The 26303-nt window shown below is 47.0% G+C and overlaps 1 protein-coding gene across 1 annotated transcript; it reads left to right on the forward strand.

The window, feature by feature from the left end:
- Positions 1-18758: 18758 nt before the first annotated feature.
- On the forward strand, positions 18759-19247 carry LOC134979976 (C-reactive protein-like). The gene has a single exon (XM_063946577.1). The coding sequence runs from the start codon at positions 18759-18761 to the stop codon at positions 19245-19247; it is 489 nt and encodes a 162-aa protein (XP_063802647.1).
- The last annotated feature ends 7056 nt before the right edge of the window (positions 19248-26303 follow it).

Here is a 26303-nt window from a genome sequence, read left to right on the forward strand (position 1 = left end):
CACTCCTAGATGGGCCCGGTGTTTGTGTCGGCCACTAGGGTCGCTAATCTTACTCACACAGTCAGCTACCTCATTGCGCCTCTTTTTTTCTTTGCGTCATGTGCTGTTTGGGGAGGGTTTTTTGGAAGGGACATCCTGCGTGACACTGCAGTGCCACTCCTAGATGGGCCCGGTGTTTGTGTCGGCCACTAGAACTAGGGTCGCTAATCTTACTCACACAGCTACCTCATTGCGCCTCTTTTTTTCTTTGCGTCATGTGCTGTTTGGGGAGGGTTTTTTGGAAGGGACATCCTGCGTGACACTGCAGTGCCACTCCTAGATGTGCCCGGTGTTTGTGTCGGCCACTAGGGTCGCTAATCTTACTCACACAGCTACCTCATTGCGCCTCTTTTTTTCTTTGCGTCATGTGCTGTTTGGGGAGGGTTTTTTGGAAGGGACATCCTGCGTGACACTGCAGTGCCACTCCTAGATGGGCCCGGTGTTTGTGTCGGCCACTAGGGTCGCTAATCTTACTCACACAGCTACCTCATTGCGCCTCTTTTTTTCTTTGCGTCATGTGCTGTTTGGGGAGGGTTTTTTGGAAGGGACATCCTGCGTGACACTGCAGTGCCACTCCTAGATGGGCCCGGTGTTTGTGTCGGCCACTAGGGTCGCTAATCTTACTCACACAGTCAGCTACCTCATTGCGCCTCTTTTTTTCTTTGCGTCATGTGCTGTTTGGGGAGGGTTTTTTGGAAGGGCCATCCTGCGTGACACTGCAGTGCCACTCCTAGATGGGCCCGGTGTTTGTGTCGGCCACTAGGGTCGCTAATCTTACTCACACAGCTACCTCATTGCGCCTCTTTTTTTCTTTGCGTCATGTGCTGTTTGGGGAGGGTTTTTTGGAAGGGCCATCCTGCGTGACACTGCAGTGCCACTCCTAGATGGGCCCGGTGTTTGTGTCGGCCACTAGGGTCGCTAATCTTACTCACACAGCTACCTCATTGCGCCTCTTTTTTTCTTTGCGTCATGTGCTGTTTGGGGAGGGTTTTTTGGAAGGGACATCCTGCGTGACACTGCAGTGCCACTCCTAGATGGGCCCGGTGTTTGTGTCGGCCACTAGGGTCGCTTATCTTACTCACACAGCGACCTCGGTGCAAATTTTAGGACTAAAAATAATATTGTGAGGTGTGAGGTATTCAGAATAGACTGAAAATGAGTGTAAATTATGGTTTTTGAGGTTAATAATACTTTGGGATCAAAATGACCCCCAAATTCTATGATTTAAGCTGTTTTTTAGTGTTTTTGGAAAAAAACACCCGAATCCAAAACACACCCGAATCCGACAAAAATAATTCGGTGAGGTTTTGCCAAAACGCGTTCGAACCCAAAACACGGCCGCGGAACCGAACCCAAAACCAAAACACAAAACCCGAAAAATTTCAGGCGCTCATCTCTAATTATAAGCTGTGTGAGCTGAGCAGTCAGACAGATATATATAATATTATATATAGATAATAGATGATGCAGCACACTGGCCTGAGCCTGAGCAGTGCACACAGATATGGTATGTGACTGAGTCACTGTGTGCTGTGTATCGCTTTTTTCAGGCAGAGAACGGATTATAAAGTAAACTGCACTGTCCTCACTAGTAAACTCTCTCCACTCAGTCTCTACACTTCTACAGTAACAGTACTCCTCCTAGTCAGCTCCAGTAAATCTCTCTCAGTCTCTTATAATCTAAATGGAGAGGACGCCAGCCACGTCCTCTCCCTATCAATCTCAATGCACGTGTGAAAATGGCGGCGACGCGCGGCTCCTTATATAGAATCCGAGTCTCGCGATAGAATCCGAGCCTCGCGAGAATCCGACAGCGTCATGATGACGTTCGGGCGCGCTCGGGTTAACCGAGCAAGGCGGGAAGATCCGAGTCTGCTCGGACCCATGAAAAAAACCATGAAGTTCTGGCGGGTTCGGATTCAGAGAAACCGAACCCGCTCATCTCTAGTGAATACACCTGGCCAATAAAGCTGATTCTGATTCTGATTCTAACCAATTTGAACAAAGGGGGTCATTCCGAGTTGATCACTCGCTAGCAGTTTTTAGCACCCGTGCAAATGCTATGCCGCCTCCCACTGGGAGTGTATCTTAGCTTAGCAGAAGTGCGAACGAAGGGATCGCAGAGCGGCTACAAAATAATTTTGTGCAGTTTCAGAGTAGCTTCAGACCTACTCAGCGCTTGCGATCACTTCAGACTGTTCAGTTCCTGTTTTGACGTCACAAACACGCCCTGCGTTCGCCCAGCCACGCCTGCGTTTTTCCTGGCACGCCTGTGTTTTTTCGAACACTGCCTGAAAACGGTCAGTTGACACCCAGTAACGCCCTCTTCATGTCAATCACTCTGCGGCCAGCAGTGCGACTGAAAAGCTTTGCTAGACCTTGTGTGAAACTACATCGGCCGTTGTGAAAGTCGCGTGTGCACAGTGCGCCGCATACGCATGCACAGAAGTGCTGTTTTTTGCCATTATCGCTGCGCAGAGAACATCTAGCGATCAACTCGGCATGACCCCCAAAGTGAGAGCATGGCTGGAGTGGTGCATACACACGGAGAGATATTGTTTATGAGAGATTTTGACTGAGCGTTTTCCCTTGAACTGGCAGTAGGAGATTTTGACTAACTTTTCCAGCGATTTTGACTAACTTTTCCAGTGATTTTGACTAACTTTTCCAGCGATTTTGACTAACTTTACCAGTGATTTTGACTATGGGCGATTTTGGCTAACTCATTCAAGCAAGGGGATGCTTTTTCTTTTCCAGCGACCTAGTCAAAATTGACTTCCCTGCACAGTCTATTTTTAGCAGCGATAGCGACCTGGCGGGGACACGCATTGCTATCGCTGGCTGTGTACACACAGAGCGATATGTACTAACTTTCTGAGCGATTTTGACTATATAGTCAAAATAGCTCAGCAATGTCGCTCCGTGTATATGGACCTTTAGGGCAAGCCATAAGGGGAAACATCTCTACATCTCCTCTTTAGAAGATTTCATACATCTTTCCTGAAGTTTCTTGGAAATTTGTGGGTAAGGTGCAGAATTAATTTTTTAATCAAACTCAGAAAACTTGTGTATATAGAGATACATTTGTGTTTTAAACTAGGATAATATCAACTATAAATCTATGGGGTCTATTCATGAAGCAGTGAAAAGAGTGGAGAAGTGAGCCAGTGGAGGAGTTGCCCATGGCAACCTATGTTTCTATGACATATTTACAAAATCTCCTGCGTTAACATGTTTATACATCTTATACCCCTTTCACACTGCCAATGCCGGATCCCGCCCGGTAATTGGAAACGGGTCCTTCCCGGGTGGGATCCGGCATTGGACGCTGCTGCTGGCTTCCCCGACCTGGCAGTATGCCGGGCGGGTTGCCATAGCAGCGGGGGCGGCGCTGGGAGATGAGATCATCTCCGCGCCGCCTCTCCCTGTTGTAGTGAACGGGTCCCGGGTCACATCGACCTGGGAGCCCGTTTTTATGCTGCCATTGACTCGGTACTCAACCCGGGAATAACACTAGAGATGAGCGGGTTCGGTTTCTCTGAATCCGAACCCGCCAGAACTTCATGTTTTTTTTTTACGGGTCCGAGCGACTCGGATCTTCCCGCCTTGCTCGGTTAACCCGAGCGCGCCCGAACGTCATCATGACGCTGTCGGATTCTCGCGAGGCTCGGATTCTATCGCGAGACTCGGATTCTATATAAGGAGCCGCGCGTCGCCGCCATTTTCACACGTGCATTGAGATTGATAGGGAGAGGACGTGGCTGGCGTCCTCTCCATTTAGATTATAAGAGACTGAGAGAGATTTACTGGAGCTGACTAGGAGGAGTACTGTTACTGTAGAAGTGTAGAGACTGAGTGGAGAGAGTTTACTAGTGAGGACAGTGCAGTTTACTTTATAATCCGTTCTCTGCCTGAAAAAAGCGATACACAGCACACAGTGACTCAGTCACATACCATATCTGTGTGCACTGCTCAGGCTCAGGCCAGTGTGCTGCATCATCTATTATCTATATATAATATTATATATATCTGTCTGACTGCTCAGCTCACACAGCTTATAATTGTGGGGGAGACTGGGGAGCACTACTGCAGTGCCAGTTATAGGTTATAGCAGGAGCCAGGAGTACATAATATATTATATAGTGAGTGACCACCAGACACACAGTGCAGTTTATTTAATATATCCGTTCTCTGCCTGAAAAAAGCGATACACACAGTGACTCAGTCAGTCACATACCATATCTGTGTGCACTGCTCAGGCTCAGGCCAGTGTGCTGCATCATCTATTATCTATATATAATATTATATATATCTGTCTGACTGCTCAGCTCACACAGCTTATAATTGTGGGGGAGACTGGGGAGCACTACTGCAGTGCCAGTTATAGGTTATAGCAGGAGCCAGGAGTACATAATATATTATATAGTGAGTGACCACCAGACACACAGTGCAGTTTATTTAATATATCCGTTCTCTGCCTGAAAAAAGCGATACACACAGTGACTCAGTCAGTCACATACCATATCTGTGTGCACTGCTCAGGCTCAGGCCAGTGTGCTGCATCATCTATATATATTATATATCTGTCTGACTGCTCAGCTCACACAGCTTATAATTGTGGGGGAGACTGGGGAGCACTACTGCAGTGCCAGTTATAGGTTATAGCAGGAGCCAGGAGTACATATTATATTAAAATTAAACAGTGCACACTTTTGCTGCAGGAGTGCCACTGCCAGTGTGACTGACCAGTGACCTGACCACACTGACCACCAGTATAGTTAGTAGTATACTTATATTGTGATTGCCTGAAAAAGTTAAACACTCGTCGTGTGACTTCACTTGTGTGTTTTTTTTTTTTATTCTATAAAAATAAAACTCATTCTGCTGACAGACAGTGTCCAGCAGGTCCGTCATTATATAATATATAATATATACCTGTCCGGCTGCAGTAGTGATATATATATATTTTTTATATCATTTATCATCCAGTCGCAGCAGACACAGTACGGTAGTTCACGGCTGTGGCTACCTCTGTGTCTCTGCACTCGGCAGGCAGTCCGTCCATAATTGTAATACCACCTAACCGTGGATTTTTTTCATTCTTCTTTATACATACATAGTTACATAGACATCTTCTCTTTATCAACCAGTCTATATTAGCTGCAGACACAGTACAGTACGGTAGTTCACGGCTGTGGCTACCTCTGTGTCTGCACTCGGCAGGCAGTCCGTCCATAATTGTATACCACCTAACCGTGGTTTTTTTTCATTCTTCTTTATACATACATAGTTACATAGACATCTTCTCTTTATCAACCAGTCTATATTAGCTGCAGACACAGTACAGTACGGTAGTTCACGGCTGTGGCTACCTCTGTGTCTGCACTCGGCAGGCAGTCCGTCCATAATTGTATACCACCTAACCGTGGTTTTTTTTCATTCTTCTTTATACATACATAGTTACATAGACATCTTCTCTTTATCAACCAGTCTATATTAGCTGCAGACACAGTACAGTACGGTAGTTCATGGCTGTGGCTACCTCTGTGTCTGCACTCGGCAGGCAGTCCGTCCATAATTGTATACCACCTAACCGTGGATTTTTTTCAGTCTTCTTTATACATACATAGTTACATAGACATCTTCTCTTTATCAACCAGTCTATATTAGCTGCAGACACAGTACAGTACGGTAGTTCACGGCTGTGGCTACCTCTGTGTCTGCACTCGGCAGGCAGTCCGTCCATAATTGTATACCACCTAACCGTGGATTTTTTTCAGTCTTCTTTATACATACATAGTTACATAGACATCTTCTCTTTATCAACCAGTCTATATTAGCTGCAGACACAGTACAGTACGGTAGTTCACGGCTGTGGCTACCTCTGTGTCTGCAGTCGGCAGGCAGTCCATAATTGTATACTAGTATCCATCTCCATTGTTTACCTGAGGTGCCTTTTAGTTGTGCCTATTAAAATATGGAGAACAAAAATGTTGAGGTTCCAAAATTAGGGAAAGATCAAGATCCACTTCCACCTCGTGCTGAAGCTGCTGCCACTAGTCATGGCCGAGACGATGAAATGCCAGCAACGTCGTCTGCCAAGGCCGATGCCCAATGTCATAGTACAGAGCATGTCAAATCCAAAACACCAAATATCAGAAAAAAAAGGACTCCAAAACCTAAAATAAAATTGTCGGAGGAGAAGCGTAAACTTGCCAATATGCCATTTACCACACGGAGTGGCAAGGAACGGCTGAGGCCCTGGCCTATGTTCATGGCTAGTGGTTCAGCTTCACATGAGGATGGAAGCACTCAGCCTCTCGCTAGAAAAATGAAAAGACTCAAGCTGGCAAAAGCAGCACAGCAAAGAACTGTGCATTCTTCGAAATCCCAAATCCACAAGGAGAGTCCAATTGTGTCGGTTGCGATGCCTGACCTTCCCAACACTGGACGTGAAGAGCATGCGCCTTCCACCATTTGCACGCCCCCTGCAAGTGCTGGAAGGAGCACCCGCAGTCCAGTTCCTGATAGTCAGATTGAAGATGTCAGTGTTGAAGTACACCAGGATGAGGAGGATATGGGTGTTGCTGGCGCTGGGGAGGAAATTGTCCAGGAGGATTCTGATGGTGAGGTGGTTTGTTTAAGTCAGGCACCCGGGGAGACACCTGTTGTCCGTGGGAGGAATATGGCCGTTGACATGCCAGGTGAAAATACCAAAAAAATCAGCTCTTCGGTGTGGAGGTATTTCACCAGAAATGCGGACAACAGGTGTCAAGCCGTGTGTTCCCTTTGTCAAGCTGTAATAAGTAGGGGTAAGGACGTTAACCACCTCGGAACATCCTCCCTTATACGTCACCTGCAGCGCATTCATAATAAGTCAGTGACAAGTTCAAAAACTTTGGGTGACAGCGGAAACAGTCCACTGACCAGTAAATCCCTTCCTCTTGTAACCAAGCTCACGCAAACCACCCCACCAACTCCCTCAGTGTCAATTTCCTCCTTCCCCAGGAATGCCAATAGTCCTGCAGGCCATGTCACTGGCAATTCTGACGAGTCCTCTCCTGCCTGGGATTCCTCCGATGCATCCTTGCGTGTAACGCCTACTGCTGCTGGCGCTGCTGTTGTTGCCGCTGGGAGTCGATGGTCATCCCAGAGGGGAAGTCGTAAGCCCACTTGTACTACTTCCAGTAAGCAATTGACTGTTCAACAGTCCTTTGCGAGGAAGATGAAATATCACAGCAGTCATCCTACTGCAAAGCGGATAACTGAGGCCTTGACAACTATGTTGGTGTTAGACGTGCGTCCGGTATCCGCCGTTAGTTCACAGGGAACTAGACAATTTATTGAGGCAGTGTGCCCCCGTTACCAAATACCATCTAGGTTCCACTTCTCTAGGCAGGCGATACCGAGAATGTACACGGACGTCAGAAAAAGACTCACCAGTGTCCTAAAAAATGCAGTTGTACCCAATGTCCACTTAACCACGGACATGTGGACAAGTGGAGCAGGGCAGGGTCAGGACTATATGACTGTGACAGCCCACTGGGTAGATGTATGGACTCCCGCCGCAAGAACAGCAGCGGCGGCACCAGTAGCAGCATCTCGCAAACGCCAACTCTTTCCTAGGCAGGCTACGCTTTGTATCACCGCTTTCCAGAATACGCACACAGCTGAAAACCTCTTACGGCAACTGAGGAAGATCATCGCGGAATGGCTTACCCCAATTGGACTCTCCTGTGGATTTGTGGCATCGGACAACGCCAGCAATATTGTGTGTGCATTAAATATGGGCAAATTCCAGCACGTCCCATGTTTTGCACATACCTTGAATTTGGTGGTGCAGAATTTTTTAAAAAACGACAGGGGCGTGCAAGAGATGCTGTCGGTGGCCAGAAGAATTGCGGGACACTTTCGGCGTACAGGCACCACGTACAGAAGACTGGAGCACCACCAAAAACTACTGAACCTGCCCTGCCATCATCTGAAGCAAGAAGTGGTAACGAGGTGGAATTCAACCCTCTATATGCTTCAGAGGTTGGAGGAGCAGCAAAAGGCCATTCAAGCCTATACAATTGAGCACGATATAGGAGGTGGAATGCACCTGTCTCAAGTGCAGTGGAGAATGATTTCAACGTTGTGCAAGGTTCTGATGCCCTTTGAACTTGCCACACGTGAAGTCAGTTCAGACACTGCCAGCCTGAGTCAGGTCATTCCCCTCATCAGGCTTTTGCAGAAGAAGCTGGAGGCATTGAAGAAGGAGCTAAAAGGGAGCGATTCCGCTAGGCATGTGGGACTTGTGGATGCAGCCCTTAATTCGCTTAACAAGGATTCACGGGTGGTCAATCTGTTGAAATCAGAGCACTACATTTTGGCCACCGTGCTCGATCCTAGATTTAAAGCCTACCTTGGATCTCTCTTTCCGGCAGACACAAGTCTGCTGGGGTTGAAAGACCTGCTGGTGACAAAATTGTCAAGTCAAGCGGAACGCGACCTGTCAACATCTCCTCCTTCACATTCTCCCGCAACTGGGGGTGCGAGGAAAAGGCTCAGAATTCCGAGCCCACCCGCTGGCGGTGATGCAGGGCAGTCTGGAGCGACTGCTGATGCTGACATCTGGTCCGGACTGAAGGACCTGACAACGATTACGGACATGTCGTCTACTGTCACTGCATATGATTCTCTCAACATTGATAGAATGGTGGAGGATTATATGAGTGACCGCATCCAAGTAGGCACGTCACACAGTCCGTACTTATACTGGCAGGAAAAAGAGGCAATTTGGAGGCCCTTGCACAAACTGGCTTTATTCTACCTAAGTTGCCCTCCCACAAGTGTGTACTCCGAAAGAGTGTTTAGTGCCGCCGCTCACCTTGTCAGCAATCGGCGTACGAGGTTACATCCAGAAAATGTGGAGAAGATGATGTTCATTAAAATGAATTATAATCAATTCCTCCGCGGAGACATTGACCAGCAGCAATTGCCTCCACAAAGTACACAGGGAGCTGAGATGGTGGATTCTAGTGGGGACGAATTGATAATCTGTGAGGAGGGGGATGTACATGGTGATATATCGGAGGGTGAAGATGAGGTGGACATCTTGCCTCTGTAGAGCCAGTTTGTGCAAGGAGAGATTAATTGCTTCTTTTTTGGGGGGGGTCCAAACCAACCCGTCATATCAGTCACAGTCGTGTGGCAGACCCTGTCACTGAAATGATGGGTTGGTTAAAGTGTGCATGTCCTGTTTTGTTTATACAACATAAGGGTGGGTGGGAGGGCCCAAGGACAATTCCATCTTGCACCTCTTTTTTCTTTTCTTTTTCTTTGCATCATGTGCTGATTGGGGAGGGTTTTTTGGAAGGGACATCCTGCGTGACACTGCAGTGCCACTCCTAGATGGGCCCGGTGTTTGTGTCGGCCACTAGGGTCGCTAATCTTACTCACACAGTCAGCTACCTCATTGCGCCTCTTTTTTTCTTTGCGTCATGTGCTGTTTGGGGAGGGTTTTTTGGAAGGGACATCCTGCGTGACACTGCAGTGCCACTCCTAGATGGGCCCGGTGTTTGTGTCGGCCACTAGGGTCGCTAATCTTACTCACACAGCTACCTCATTGCGCCTCTTTTTTTCTTTGCGTCATGTGCTGTTTGGGGAGGGTTTTTTGGAAGGGCCATCCTGCGTGACACTGCAGTGCCACTCCTAGATGGGCCCGGTGTTTGTGTCGGCCACTAGGGTCGCTAATCTTACTCACACAGCTACCTCATTGCGCCTCTTTTTTTCTTTGCGTCATGTGCTGTTTGGGGAGGGTTTTTTGGAAGGGCCATCCTGCGTGACACTGCAGTGCCACTCCTAGATGGGCCCGGTGTTTGTGTCGGCCACTAGGGTCGCTTATCTTACTCACACAGCGACCTCGGTGCAAATTTTAGGACTAAAAATAATATTGTGAGGTGTGAGGTATTCAGAATAGACTGAAAATGAGTGTAAATTATGGTTTTTGAGGTTAATAATACTTTGGGATCAAAATGACCCCCAAATTCTATGATTTAAGCTGTTTTTTAGTGTTTTTTGAAAAAAACACCCGAATCCAAAACACACCCGAATCCGACAAAAAAAATTCGGTGAGGTTTTGCCAAAACGCGTTCGAACCCAAAACACGGCCGCGGAACCGAACCCAAAACCAAAACACAAAACCCGAAAAATTTCAGGCGCTCATCTCTAAATAACACTGCTTTATTCCTGTGTTGAATTGCTGGGTCAGGTGACCCGGGACTTCAGCTATGGCGCTTTCACACCGCACGCTGGCCCGTGTCGACCCGGCAATATGCAGGGTCGATACTGGGTTATTTGTGTGGTGTGAAAGGGGTATAAGTGACACTAAAAAACAACAACCCATAAAATTTATGCTAAAATGGAAAATTCCGTGATAAACTAAGGTGGATAAATAGGCACCTAAAAGAATACGCAGATCATATTGCATTCCTATGACAAGAAATTAATATATATATCCTATTACATTTTTTTTTAGAATGGCAGCCCAAGTAAGACATAATAAGAACACGCCATTATGACATGGAACTCCACAGTAGTAATACTGATAGTTATCAGAAATAATTAAAACATAGAAAAACAGACAAAAAGAGTAAAAGATCCAATAGATTACAAGTCCTTTAATTTCAGATAAAAAAAACAGCATGATTAATAAATATACATATTTACTCTGATTGCACAAACTTAATTTTTGATTAAAAAATGCCTTGCTTAATTAACTGAATCCATTTAATGATACATATAGAGCTTATTAATGACATAGCTTGTACCATTAATATTTACCCCTATAACTCAAATATAAACAAATTATAAGAAATTACTTTTGTTACTGTCTGTACTACGGGGGTCATTCCGAGTTGATCGTAGCTGTGCTAAATTTAGCACAGCTACGATCAGGCACTCAGACATGCGGGTGGACGCCCAGCACAGGGCTAGTCCGCCCCGCATGTCAGTGCCGCCCCCCCCCCCCCCCCCCCCCCGCAGAAATGCAAAAGCATCGCACAGCGGCGATGCTTTTGCATCTCAGGAGTTAATCCCGGCCAGCGCAGCTCCTGCCGCTGGCCGGGAGAACCTCTTCACTGCCCGGGACGCAGCGGCTGCATGTGATGTCACATAGCCGCCGCAGCCCGCCCCCCCCCAATGGTCCGACCACGCCTGCGTTGGCCGGCCCACGCCGCCGTCCAGCCCCCTCCCGCCCAGCGACCGCCTCTGCCTCAGAGGTTATCGCTAGGCAACGACGGCCTTCGCCCGTCTGGCATGCGCAGTTTCGGCCCAATCGCTGCGCTGTGATAAACTGCAGCGAACGATCGGGTCGGAATGACCCCCTATACACTGGTGTCTATTCATGTTTGTAAGTAAAACAAATTATCAAGCAACTGGGCAAAACCATGTTGTACTGCAGGTGGGGCAGATGTAACGTGCAGAGAGAGTTAGATTTGGGTTGGGTGTGTTCAAAGTTCAAACTGAAATCTAAATTGTAGTGAAAAAAAAGCTGTCTAACATTAGTGGGCTACATGCAAAAGCAGCCAGTATTTACCCTGCACAGAAACAATATAACCCCCCAAAGTCTAAATCTCTCTGCACATGTTACATACGCACCACCTGCAGTTGCTGTGATCAAATTGTTGCCGCCCAGAAATAGAGAAAAAACGCTCATTGCAGAAATTGCAAATGCATCGCAATGCGCGATGTGATTGCATAACCATACGCAAATACCGGAACATCAAAGAGTTTATCTATCTGCGCCAGGCAAAGTCATCCACAATTCGGCATACGCAAGAGGCTGGAAGTGGTCATTGCTGATGTCAGAGACCCACCCGGAAAAAACACCTTGCCACGAATGCATTTTTACAAACACACCCACAAAACGCCATGTTTCCTCCCCTAAACGTTGGCTTCCGGTCAATCAAAATACAATTGCATTGAAGCACAATGTGTTCGCAGAAATAGTTGCTGATTGCGGGTGCACACACACAATGCGCAGTCGTTCGATAATCGGCCCGATTGCGATCCAGTCTGAATAGGGTCCAGTGTATGTAAACTCCAGTCACAAGTGTTGTTGATAGTAATGGCGGCTGCTCTTGTAGGTGGGGGCTGGACAGCGGTGTGATCAGGTCAGCCCCTCTATGTTTAAATCATCTTCATTTGTAAGTGATTTCTATCACACAAAGCAAAACTGTTTTTTTTTTGTTTGCTTTTAAATGGAATCTTATTTATTATCAGGATGTATCTGTTGCTGCAGTATTATGTGTTTGCTGTACTGAGAATGTATGCGAGAGAAAGTCCCGTGTTACCTTAATAAAGGTGGGACACTCTTGTAATAAAATAAACAGCAGATGTAAAATAAATAATCACCAAATCTTTGTTCACACAGTGTCTCAGTTCCTAACATCACACACAAATAAATCTCCCAGTACACACAATATCTCCCACTCGCTCCTAGACTTCACTGGGTGAGAGACGTAAGACTGCGGCTCTGCTGATACACCTAGAGGTAAGGTGTCTGTGGTAAGCTGGGGCATTGGGGTGTGAGAGGGGCAGCCTGAAGCGGGGGAAGTTACAGTTTTGCGCTTTGGTCCAATATACAGAGACCCTTTTTTACTACATAAAGTTTTGTGGAAAATAAATGCAAATAAACAATAAATATTCTAAAATGAGAGGAACGTTCAGTAACATACGTACTGTATATGTACCCGACACTATAGAAATATAAACACATCTTTACAATAGGTTAAAATAATGTGGGTGCTCATTGCTACAAGTGCACCTCCCCATATATATATATATATATATATATATATACAGTACATATATACACAAGTATAACACACACACACACACACACACACACACACACACACACACACACTAAATCTATACCATAATTAAAATACAGCCATTAATAAGATTCATCTCCGGAGTCTTGGATAGTGGAGGGACGGAGGTGGAGATCAGGGTGAGCCACAGCTAGAAGACAAATAGCAGCCAGGAAGAATCTGCTGCACAGATTTTTCGGGTCTTTAAAGGGGCGGGGGTTAAATTGTGGTCCGTGAAAAGCAACAAAAACATTTTTTTTGTTTGTCAGGGGGAGTGGGTTTTGGGTGCTCAGAAACCCCCCCCTGCATGAGCCACTGCACCTCCCTATCACTAATACCCCTTTCACACCGCAGCTTGAACCCGGTAAATTGCCGATTTTTCAGGCTTCCTAAATGGTTCGAGCTGCGATGTGAAAGGGTCACCTTCAATTTACCGTTTTCAAAATACCGGTATTTTGAAACGGTAAAAAAGCAGGGTCCTACCCGTTTCAGACCCGTTTCATTGTGCAGTGTGAAAGGGTCTGAAACGGTATTTGCAAGCCCCAGAAGGTGATAGGCTGTCTCCATGTGTGATGTCACCAGGCAGAAGCAGGAAATAAACATTTTAAATGACAACCACTGTTTTGTATGGGTGAAACGGGTTCAGTGTGAAAGGTACCAAAACGGTAATGAAATGGTAATATACTGGTTTCAACATGCAATGTGAAGGGGGTTTAACTGCTCAGACCCGTTTTAAGAACCAATTAAAGAACCGTTTCAAAAGCAGGTTTTGCGATGTGAAAGCAGCATTAGAGTTACCCCCAGAAGTCACTGCACATCTCTGGCCCCTGTGGATTACAAGGAGCCCACGAACATACACATAAAAGACCAGGCTGACTGTAGGACATCGCAACTGCGTCAAAACAATTCACATCAGTGTTGTTGCAATAAACGCCACTGGACTATCTTCCACTAAAATCCAATCTTTCCTTTGATATTTCCAGTACATTATTAGAAGTTGTAATAAAACGTGACCCTCCATTAGTGGGCAGCCAGGTCGGCTCAGTATCGCAGCAAAGTGGGCAGGCCAGACAGTTGGCAAGTATGTTTATAATTCCGGTGCAGATTTACATTTCTATAGTAGATCTTAGATTTATTGATCTAGATTTAATGATTTATATCACATGCATGTGTTTCGGCTTTTCCAGTTATATGCTATCAGTATTGGCAGAGCCTATGGTGTTTATAGGTGCTAGTGGTGTGTGATGGAGTTTGGTCCACACGGTGAATAGCTTAACTAGGTATTGGTTTATTAACCAGGTACAGTAGATGCTAGTCAGTACAGGCACAATGCTGCAGGAATACAGTACAGGAACATACAGTATGACAGATCCAGCTAGGTTAATGCAGGTGGTGTGTGGTATCTAGAGCACACACCTGCACATACACTCAGTGACAGTGAAGTAAACAGTATATAACACCCAGCGATGGTGACACCAGTGGCATATACAGGGATGTTTTAGGGGGGAGAGCATGTGCAGACTCCTGGTTGGCCCCCTCCTCTCCACGGTGCAGTAGGCTCTGGCATTTTGCCAGAGTCTATTGCGCATGCGCAGGTCTCCGGAAATATGGTGTCCACCATGTTTGGGAGACCAATTTCCCTACTGCATATGCGCGGTGGCTATTTTGGCTGTGATCTTTGCCATGGCTTTTTTAAAGGCCGGCATGGGACTCAGACAGGCAAGTAAAAAAACATGGGTGCAGTGTGGGCCTCCTGCCCAAGGGGCCTGTGTGCACCGCACACATTGCATCCATTATAGATATGCCAACGGGCAAATACAGAATATTTACCGCATTGTATCTATGGCACAGCATACCTCCCAACTGTCCCGATTTTCGCGGGACAGTCCCAGTTTTTTGGGACTGTCCCGCTGTCCCACCCGCGGGCCGCAGTGTCCCGCGGTGGGGGTAGTTGGGAGGCTCTGTCTCTCGCTGCCCTAACGAAAACGGGGGCGTGACTCATGGTCACGGACCCTCCCATGAAGCCACGCCCCTTTCATGTAGGTCACACACCCTTTTTGGGCGCGGGTGCGCTGCTCGCGCCGAGATATCCCTCTTTCAAGTTCTTCAATTTTGGGAGGTATGGGCATAGTGGGGGTCATTCCGAGTTGTTCGCTCGCAAGCTGCTTTTAGCAGCTTTGCACACGCTAAGCCGCCGCCTACTGGGAGTGAATCTTAGCTTATCAAAATTGCGAACGAAAGATTAGCAGAATTGCGAATAGACACTTCTTAGCAGTTTCTGAGTAGCTCCAGACTTACTCGGCAACTGCGATCAGTTCAGTCAGTTTCGTTCCTGGTTTGACGTCACAAACACACCCAGCGTTCGCCCAGACACTCCTCCGTTTCTCCAGCCACTCCCGCGTTTTTCCCAGAAATGGTAGCGTTTTTTCGCACACACCCATAAAACGGCCTGTTTCCGCCCAGAAACACCCACTTCCTGTCAATCACATTACGATCACCAGAACGAAGAAAAAACCTTGTAATGCCGTGAGTAAAATACCTAACTGCATAGCAAATTTACTTGGCGCAGTCGCACTGCGGACATTGCGCATGCGCATTAGCGACTAATCGCTCCGTTGCGAGAAAAAAATAACGAGCGAACAACTCGGAATGACCCCCAGTGTCTCTCAGGGGCATTCCCTATTCCTACGGAGGATGGAGAAAATGCAGCGTGGTAAAGCTGCACATGAGCAGAAGCGTATTAGGTCAGTGGTCAAGCATGTGACATTAGCGCACCTCCGTTACTATGGGGACTCTGCAGGAATGAAGAGAGTGCAGAGCACTCTGCTCAGCAATCAGTACATACAATATGTTTCTTATGTTAATGTTGCTGGAAGTGTCTGTGGCCCTGTGGGGAGGGGGAATACAATACAAAGGTCTTAGGTCTTCATTGGGTGCCAAGTTAAAACCTGGGCTGTAGAGAGGCAGAACATGTGAGGATGTAGGGGAGCCAGGGGACAGGAGACAGGCGATATCTCAGTGCTGATTGTGGCTGAGAATGCCTGCACATTTTCTACCTAATTGTAATGCTAGCAGAGGTGCTCTAAGCTATTTCTTGAGTTCAAGTCATAGAAGCTAAACCATTATACTTAACTATTGCTTATTATGTAAGCTTGACATTGCAGGGATTTATACTGACATGTAAGCATACCTCTCAATTTACATCTCTTGAGAACAGGGTCATGCCGCACCTCCATGGCTGGAATGGGGGTGGGGCCTCGATTAAAGGGGCGTGACCTAGTGCTGCGACCCCCATTTTCATCATTTTGGGATCGTGCCCAGTGCTCTCTGAGCTGCGGGACAGCCCCCGGCTCCCCTCCTTGCACTGATAGATGTTGTGCGCATCTATTCAGTGATCACTGGCAGATTTTCAGTGCACTGGCTCTCCCAACTGTCGCGCCTCCACCAGCGGTACACTACGGCCCACGGGTGGGACAGCGGGACAGTGTCCAGTTAGCGGGACTGTCCCACTAAATTCGGGACAGTTGGGAGTAGGGTTACCACCTCATCCCATTAATTCTGGACACATATTAATTACACAGGTTCTGTGGCTGGCTGACTTCAAGACTCCATTTCACCTGGTTTTAATCAGCCACAGAACCTGTGTAATTAATATGTGTCCAGAATTAAAGGGATGAGATGGTTACCCTAGTTGGGAGGTAGGATGTAAGTGCTCATATCTTTAAGATTTGCTTCGGGATATTATTTCGTTTTTATTTAAATATCATTGTGAAACTATCTGAGCCGCATAAGTGGTCTGTGCTAATGAAATCTCCCCCTATAAATCTAATTATCACAGGAAATGGATACAATGATCGTTCTACTGATCCTTGCAAGTTTGTCAGGAACCCTGAGTGAAACTGGTAAGTATAAAGCTCACTGCAGCTTCTATATTAAATTGTATCTCCATTCATATATCGCCTCCATTCATCTAGTACATCTGTGGTGGGTCGTTACTCCAGAACGCCTACACATAAAAGCAGCAGTGCCGGAGGTGGGCACAGAGGAGCTCTGGCCCTGCACACAGAAGAAGCCCGTGGCCCACACAACTTCATAACGTTACAGAAAAAGCAGCAACTCCCCCATTCCGCAACCCTCGTATGTTTTCTCCAGCTTGGCTGCTCCTGGAGAACTGTGGGAATGTGCGAGGTTTACAATGTTTCCCGACACACAGCTGATATTATTAGTTAGATAACTTTATAAGTTTGCCGACACACTGCTCATATTAGATATTAGGTATACATATTTCTAAGTAACTTTTACAGTAACGTAGTGGCTGATTTATTTAGCCGTGAGGTTACTTTGGAAGGGTAGGAAAAACCCACTCAGTTTTGTTTGTGTCCCACAGAGGTGCGAGGACAATTTCATTGAGGATTTAAATACCGTAATGACCGTAGCCACACATCACACATGGGTCCGAATGTAATCAAGTCCGAGTTGGATGGAAGTGCGGGTTCCCAGCTGAACTCGGATATTTTTTTTAAAAGGCAAAACCAGGCCTTGTACGAGATTGCCGCTTTAAAAAAAAAGTCAGCGTTCAGGAACCTGCACCTTTGGCCGAATCGGACTTCATTACATCGGTCCGCAAGGTTTCGATTTGTTTGCCTTACTTTACTGTAAGACAGGCATTCCCAACCTCGGTCCTCAAGGGGGAGTCAATCGGGAGACCACCTGTCGGAATCCCGGTGGCCATAATACTGATGCCGGAATCCCGGCAGGCGGTGAAATGCCACCGCCGGAATATCGGTGACATAGGCTTTCCTCCCTCTGTGGGTGTTCACATCACCCATAGAAAGAGAATAGATCCTGTGGCAAGCACAATGAGCCACCGAGCCCGCAGGCAGCTTTCTAGTGCTCGCCCCACTGCCGGCATACTGGTGGCCGGGATTCCTATGTCGGGACCATGACATCCTGAATCCCGGCTGCCGGTAATATGTATGTATTCCCCTCAAGGCACTCTGGTGATTTAGTGATTACCATGCTTACGCACAGGTGAGTTAATTAGTACCTCAGTTATTTGGATTTAACCAACTATGCAGAAGCCTGAATACAGGGCTGTTGCGAGGTTTCTCAAAACCCTAGGCAAAACTTCAACCGGCTCCCCCCCCCCCCACACACACACACACCTTCCAAACCACACACCAGTGCCCACTTTTCAACCCCTCAGGTGAAACTATGGAGGCACCATCTTAGAAGTTCAACAGCCACCATCTGCATTAAGTTTAACAAGGAGGCATCTTACAGAGTTATACTTCACTTTGTGATAAGCAGACTCAGGGCTGCCCCCATTCTCCCCCAGATCATGATACCCTAGGCAACTGCCTAAAGCTGCCTAATGGTAGAACCGGCCCTGCCTGGATATCACTAAAACCTGCACTATTTTATTGTGTCTTGAGGACCGGGGTTGGGAATGCCTTCTGTAAGGGATTTATCATATCCCAGAACCACGCTCAGTTTTACCCATATGGTGCATGGAACTATCTACAGTACGTGCTAGTTATATTGATTAAAGTATATATGTAACATTTTTCAGAATGCAATGTTGGGATCCCAGTCCCCTGACCTGTATAAACCCACCCCTGCCTATATACAGTTATGGAGCACCTTGATGACTGCTAGTATACTTATACTCTACAGTATGTAATACATTATTCTCCATATTAACCACGATGACCAACTTGTTCCAATGCAGATATGTCTTGGAAGTCTTTCATTTTCTCCAAGGACTACAGTGTCCCTGCCGAACTGATTCATAATACTGACGGTACATATTCCAGATTCACGGTCTGCCTGAGAACCTGCGCAAATCTAACAGAGAGCGTCATGTTCAGCCTGCTGAGTGGACTCCAATTTGACTATCTCTTCTTAATTCTTGGAAGCGGTTCTGACACCAACACCGGCTTGATTTGGGTGGAAGGACAAAGAGTTGAAGTTGATTTCCCATCTAACAACAAACTAAAGTGGAGAAGTATCTGCCTGAGCTGGGACTCGCCCAATGGCGAGATGTTGCTATGGGTGAATGGAGAGACCGTCAAGAGGACAGAGCTACTGAAAAGGGGAGTGACCTATGTCAATCCCCGGACTTTTATTGGGCCAGGTCAAATTTTCCTAGGTGGTAAACCAAAGTTAGATGTGGGGGAGATTACAGACGTCCATGTGTGGGATAGTGTGCTGACCTCACAGGACGTCAAAGATTTTCATAGCAAGAAAGGAAAAGTTGGTAATATCATTAATTGGCGGGCCTTAAATTATGATGGAGCTGACGGAGATTTTATTATAGGTCCATTTCGGTGCAAAAGTCCACTTAATTAGGTGTCATTTATGAAAACTAGTGCACAGGGGGAAAAAAAGTGGTGTTACTTATATTATCCAATCAGATGTTGCCATTTTTTCAGAACAGTTTGCAAAAAGAAAACTTTTGGGGACGGTTTCAGATATCTCAACTTTTGCGCGTGATCTGTAGCCAAATGTACGCATTTAGTGGCAATGTCGTATGTATCTTAGATGCAGCTCAACTTGCGGCTGGAGAGGTGGCAAATGGGGAGTTCATATTTACTGTAGGTTGAACTTAGTAAGAGGTTGTCAAGGACATGCACGCAGAATTACTGGCTTTGTGAAGATGTGCCTATGCTGAGATCTGTCTGATTTCACCTTGCACCAGGTGCAGGACTGGTGCAAGTGGCAAGTGTGTGCTGATAATGATGACAGCATCTAAACACGCATATGGATAGTGGTGGAGCTGTCGAGTTGGGTCCATGTTACAGGCGGCCGGGATCCCGGTGGTCAGCATCCCGATGCCTGGATCCCGGCCGCAGAATGCCGGCGCTTAGGGCGAGTGTAACACCCACAAGTGGGAATAGTCCCTGTTAGTTGGCATGCCGACTGTTGGGATTTCAGGGGTTCGGTATGTAGTGGTTGGTATTGTGACCTCACATAACTACATCCCGTGCTGTCACATAGATGTGTACAACTCGATATACAAGCGAATATTCACATTTAGTTCTGTGCACATAATTAACCTCTTGCCTGGCATGGCCACATGAGATGCAACCTCACCAAGCTGAACTTTCCCTGACACGTTCACATCTGATGCCACCATGTCAGAGATGCAGCCGGCGGCTGCTGAAAGTTAATCTTCTGGCAGCCACCAGGATCAACCCGCTTAACTGGCCCCTCATTACATGGCAACCTCTTCTTGCTGGCTGGGCTACTACTGTAAGGGGGCAATCCTAAAAGGATCGCCAACTCGCAGCTGCAGGAAGACAGTTTTCCTGCAGCCTTGGCTCAGGGACTTGGCTTCTCTCCTCTCCCCCAGCTACAGGGACTGCCGCAAAGATTTTTTTTTTTACTGTATAAAACTTTTTTTTTAAATAAAAGTCCACAAAAATTGTGGATTTTAAAATAATTAAGGCATCTATGTACTAAAACTTGTTTGAAGAGAGATAAAGTGGATGGATATAAAGTCCCAGCCAATCAACTCCTAAGTGTCATTTTTAAAACACAGCCTGTAACATGACAGTTAGGAGCTGATTGGTTGGCACCTTACCTTCGTCCACTTTATCTCTCTCCGAGGCTTAAGTACATAGATGCGATTATTGACTCAGAGGATGTGCAAAACTATACTAATTGAACAGCTACTGGGGCCACGCCCACCGGAGCCTTTGCAGTTGCTCGCAACTGCGTACACATTCACAGTAAAGATGAAGATCCAGAAAACATTGACTCATTGGCCAGTATTCAATTCTTTCCGCCTCCTTCCACAACTGTTCTGTTTCTGCTGACGGGCGTGGTATCATAATTTCTGCGAGGTGCCCAACCATTTACGCAGCTAAAAGTCTATGGTCGCTTAGAATGGCCACCACAACTGAGACACCAGAGATATAATACCTTTGTATAGGATTGCAGTTGGCGGATGATGCACACCCCAAAATTATCCCAACACGCCCGTGTTTTTGCCACCACTCCAAGACACTTCCCATAAAATAGCTGCTTCCTGTCAGTTACTTGCAAGTGAATCCTCACTGCGTACATAATTGCAAATCAATTGCTGGGCGTATACGTTGCGACAGTGGCGCATTCACAGCTTACAGATTATCGCGTTAACATCGGCATAGCGTCCAACTATGAATTAGGCCCATCGATTGATTTGGAAAACAAATTTGACGATTTTGGGGCCATATTTGCGTGCAACCCTGAATAGCCCCCTAGTGAGTTTGGGTAATAGCATCTGTTCCCGGTGCACTAGTTGTCATACATGTCCCCTCTTATATCATCTTCCAGTGCAGGATATCACGCCACTGCATAATGACCGTCCACCTGAAAAGTCTTTATTATTGTATGCTGTGCTTTCACTTTCACTTTAAATTTTATGTCATCTAAATAAAAATGAATTTATATTAGAGATGTGCACTTGAAATTTTTCGGGTTTTGTGTTTTGGTTTTGGGTTCGGTTCCGCGGCCGTGTTTTGGGTTCGACCGCGTTTTGGCAAAACCTCACCGAATTTTTTTTGTCGGATTCGGGTGTGTTTTGGATTCGGGTGTTTTTTTCAAAAAACCCTAAAAAACAGCTTAAATCATAGAATTTGGGGGTCATTTTGATCCCAAAGTATTATTAACCTCAAAAACCATAATTTCCACTAATTTTCAGTCTATTCTGAATACCTCACACCTCACAATATTATTTTTAGTCCTAAAATTTGCACCGAGGTAGCTGTGTGAGTAAGATAAGCGACCCTAGTGGCCGACACAAACACCGGGCCCATCTAGGAGTGGCACTGCAGTGTCACGCAGGATGGCCCTTCCAAAAAACACTCCCCAAACAGCACATGACGCAAAGAAAAAAAGAGGCGCAATGAGGTAGCTGTGTGAGTAAGATAAGCGACCCTAGTGGCCGACACAAACACCTGGCCCATCTAGGAGTGGCACTGCAGTGTCACGCAGGATGGCCCTTCCAAAAAACACTCCCCAAACAGCACATGACGCAAAGAAAAAAAGAGGCGCAATGAGGTAGCTGTGTGAGTAAGATAAGCGACCCTAGTGGCCGACACAAACACCGGGCCCATCTAGGAGTGGCACTGCAGTGTCACGCAGGATGGCCCTTCCAAAAAACACTCCCCAAACAGCACATGACGCAAAGAAAAAAAGAGGCGCAATGAGGTAGCTGTGTGAGTAAGATAAGCGACCCTAGTGGCCGACACAAACACCGGGCCCATCTAGGAGTGGCACTGCAGTGTCACGCAGGATGGCCCTTCCAAAAAACACTCCCCAAACAGCACATGACGCAAAGAAAAAAAGAGGCGCAATGAGGTAGCTGTGTGAGTAAGATAAGCGACCCTAGTGGCCGACACAAACACCGGGCCCATCTAGGAGTGGCACTGCAGTGTCACGCAGGATGGCCCTTCCAAAAAACACTCCCCAAACAGCACATGACGCAAAGAAAAAAAGAGGCGCAATGAGGTAGCTGTGTGAGTAAGATAAGCGACCCTAGTGGCCGACACAAACACCGGGCCCATCTAGGAGTGGCACTGCAGTGTCACGCAGGATGGCCCTTCCAAAAAACACTCCCCAAACAGCACATGACGCAAAGAAAAATTAAAGAAAAAAGAGGTGCAAGATGGAATTGTCCTTGGGCCCTCCCACCCACCCTTATGTTGTATAAACAGGACATGCACACTTTAACCAACCCATCATTTCAGTGACAGGGTCTGCCACACGACTGTGACTGAAATGACGGGTTGGTTTGGACCCCCACCGAAAAAGAAGCAATTAATCTCTCCTTGCACAAACTGGCTCTACAGAGGCAAGATGTCCACCTCATCATCATCCTCCGATATATCACCGTGTACATCCCCCTCCTCACAGATTATCAATTCGTCCCCACTGGAATCCACCATCTCAGCTCCCTGTGTACTTTGTGGAGGCAATTGCTGCTGGTCAATGTCTCCACGGAGGAATTGATTATAATTCATTTTAATGAACATCATCTTCTCCACATTTTCTGGAAGTAACCTCGTACGCCGATTGCTGACAAGGTGAGCGGCGGCACTAAACACTCTTTCGGAGTACACACTTGTGGGAGGGCAACTTAGGTAGAATAAAGCCAGTTTGTGCAAGGGCCTCCAAATTGCCTCTTTTTCCTTCCAGTATAAGTACGGACTGTCTGACGTGCCTACTTGGATGCGGTCACTCATATAATCCTCCACCATTCTTTCAATGGGGAGAGAATCATATGCAGTGACAGTAGACGACATGTCCGTAATCGTTGACAGGTCCTTCAGTCCGGACCAGATGTCAGCATCAGCAGTCGCTCCAGACTGCCCTGCATCACCGCCAGCGGGTGGGCTCGGAATTCTGAGCCTTTTCCTCGCACCCCCAGTTGCGGGAGAGTGTGAAGGAGGAGATGTTGACAGGTCGCGTTCCGCTTGACTTGACAATTTTCTCACCAGCAGGTCTTTGAACCCCAGCAGACTTGTGTCTGCCGGAAAGAGAGATCCAAGGTAGGTTTTAAATCTAGGATCGAGCACGGTGGCCAAAATGTAGTGCTCTGATTTCAACAGATTGACCACCCGTGAATCCTTGTTAAGCGAATTAAGGGCTCCATCCACAAGTCCCACATGCCTAGCGGAATCGCTCCGTGTTAGCTCCTCCTTCAATGTCTCCAGCTTCTTCTGCAAAAGCCTGATGAGGGGAATGACCTGACTCAGGCTGGCAGTGTCTGAACTGACTTCACGTGTGGCAAGTTCAAAGGGCAGCAGAACCTTGCACAACGTTGAAATCATTCTCCACTGCGCTTGAGACAGGTGCATTCCACCTCCTATATCGTGCTGAATTGTATAGGCTTGAATGGCCTTTTGCTGCTCCTCCAACCTCTGAAGCATATATAGGGTTGAATTCCACCTCGTTACCACTTCTTGCTTCAGATGATGGCAGGGCAGGTTCAGGCGTTTTTGGTGTTGCTCCAGTCTTCTGTACGTGGTGCCTGTACGCCGAAAGTGTCCCGCAATTCTTCTGGCCACCGACAGCATCTCTTGCACGCCCCTGTCGTTTTTTAAAAAATTCAGCACTACCAAATTCAAGGTATGTGCAAAACATGGGACGTGCTGGAATTTGCCCAGATTTAATGCACACACAATATTGCTGGCGTTGTCCGATGCCACAAATCCACAGGAGAGTCCAATTGGGGTAAGCCATTCCGCGATGATCTTCCTCAGTTGCCGTAAGAGGTTTTCAGCTGTGTGCGTATTCTGGAAACCGGTGATACAAAGCGTAGCCTGCCTAGGAAAGAGTTGGCGTTTGCGAGATGCTGCTACTGGTGCCGCCGCTGCTGTTCTTGCGGCGGGAGTCCATACATCTACCCAGTGGGCTGTCACAGTCATATAGTCCTGACCCTGCCCTGCTCCACTTGTCCACATGTCCGTGGTTAAGTGGACATTGGGTACAGCAGCATTTTTTAGGACACTGGTGACTCTTTTTCTGAGGTCTGTGTACATTTTCGGTATCGCCTGCCTAGAGAAATGGAACCTAGATAGTATTTGGTACCGGGGACACAGTACCTCCAACAAGTCTCTAGTTGGCTCTGCAGTAATGATGGATACCGGAACCACGTTTCTCACCACCCAGGATGCCAAGGCCTCAGTTATCCGCTTTGCAGCAGGATGACTGCTGTGATATTTCATCTTCCTCGCAAAGGACTGTTGGACAGTCAATTGCTTGGTGGAAGTAGTAAAAGTGGTCTTACGATTTCCCCTCTGGGATGACCATCGACTCCCAGCAGCAACAACAGCAGCGCCAGCAGCAGTAGGCGTTACACGCAAGGATGCATCGGAGGAATCCCAGGCAGGAGAGGAATCGTCAGAATTGCTAGTGACATGGCCTGCAGGACTATTGGCATTCCTGGGGAAGGAGGAAATTGACACTGAGGGAGTTGGTGGGGTGGTTTGCGTGAGCTTGGTTACAAGAGGAAGGGATTTACTGGTCAGTGGACTGCTTCCGCTGTCGCCCAAAGTTTTTGAACTTGTCACTGACTTATTATGAATGCGCTGCAGGTGACGTATAAGGGAGGATGTTCCGAGGTGGTTAACGTCCTTACCCCTACTTATTACAGCTTGACAAAGGCAACACACGGCTTGACAAATGTTGTCCGCATTTCTGTTGAAATACTTCCACACCGAAGAGCTGATTTTTTTGGTATTTTCACCAGGCATGTCAACGGCCATATTCCTCCCACGGACAACAGGTGTCTCCCCGGGTGCCTGACTTAAACAAACCACCTCACCATCAGAATCCTCCTGGTCAATTTCCTCCCCAGCGCCAGCAACACCCATATCCTCCTCATCCTGGTGTACTTCAACACTGACATCTTCAATCTGACTATCAGGAACTGGACTGCGGGTGCTCCTTCCAGCACTTGCAGGGGGCGTGCAAATGGTGGAAGGCGCATGCTCTTCACGTCCAGTGTTGGGAAGGTCAGGCATCGCAACCGACACAATTGGACTCTCCTTGTGGATTTGGGATTTCGAAGAACGCACAGTTCTTTGCGGTGCTTTTGCCAGCTTGAGTCTTTTCATTTTTCTAGCGAGAGGCTGAGTGCTTCCATCCTCATGTGAAGCTGAACCACTAGCCATGAACATAGGCCAGGGCCTCAGACGTTCCTTGCCACTCCGTGTGGTAAATGGCATATTGGCAAGTTTACGCTTCTCCTCCGACAATTTTATTTTAGATTTTGGAGTCCTTTTTTTACTGATATTTGGTGTTTTGGATTTGACATGCTCTGTACTATGACATTGGGCATCGGCCTTGGCAGACGACGTTGCTGGCATTTCATCGTCTCGGCCATGACTAGTGGCAGCAGCTTCAGCACGAGGTGGAAGTGGATCTTGATCTTTCCCTAATTTTGGAACCTCAACATTTTTGCTCTCCATATTTTAATAGGCACAACTAAAAGGCACCTCAGGTAAACAATGGAGATGGATGGATACTAGTATACTTATGGATGGACGAGCGACTGCCGACACAGAGGTAGCTACAGCCGTGGACTACCGTACTGTGTCTGCTGCTAATATAGACTGGATGATAATGAGATGAAATCAATATATATTATATCACACTAGTACTGCAGCCGGACAGGTAGATATATTTATTATGTAATGACTGATGACGGACCTGCTGGACACAGTCAGCTCAGCAGCACCGCAGACTGCTACAGTAAGCTACTATAGTAGTATGTATAAAGAAGAAAGAAAAAAAAAAAACCACGGGTAGGTGGTATACAATTATGGATGGACGAGCGACTGCCGACACAGAGGTAGCTACAGCCGTGGACTGCCGTACTGTGTCTGCTGCTAATATAGACTGGATGATAATGAGATG

Source organism: Pseudophryne corroboree, chromosome 12 (genome assembly GCF_028390025.1).
Source record: "Pseudophryne corroboree isolate aPseCor3 chromosome 12, aPseCor3.hap2, whole genome shotgun sequence".
Lineage (NCBI taxonomy): Eukaryota > Metazoa > Chordata > Amphibia > Anura > Myobatrachidae > Pseudophryne > Pseudophryne corroboree.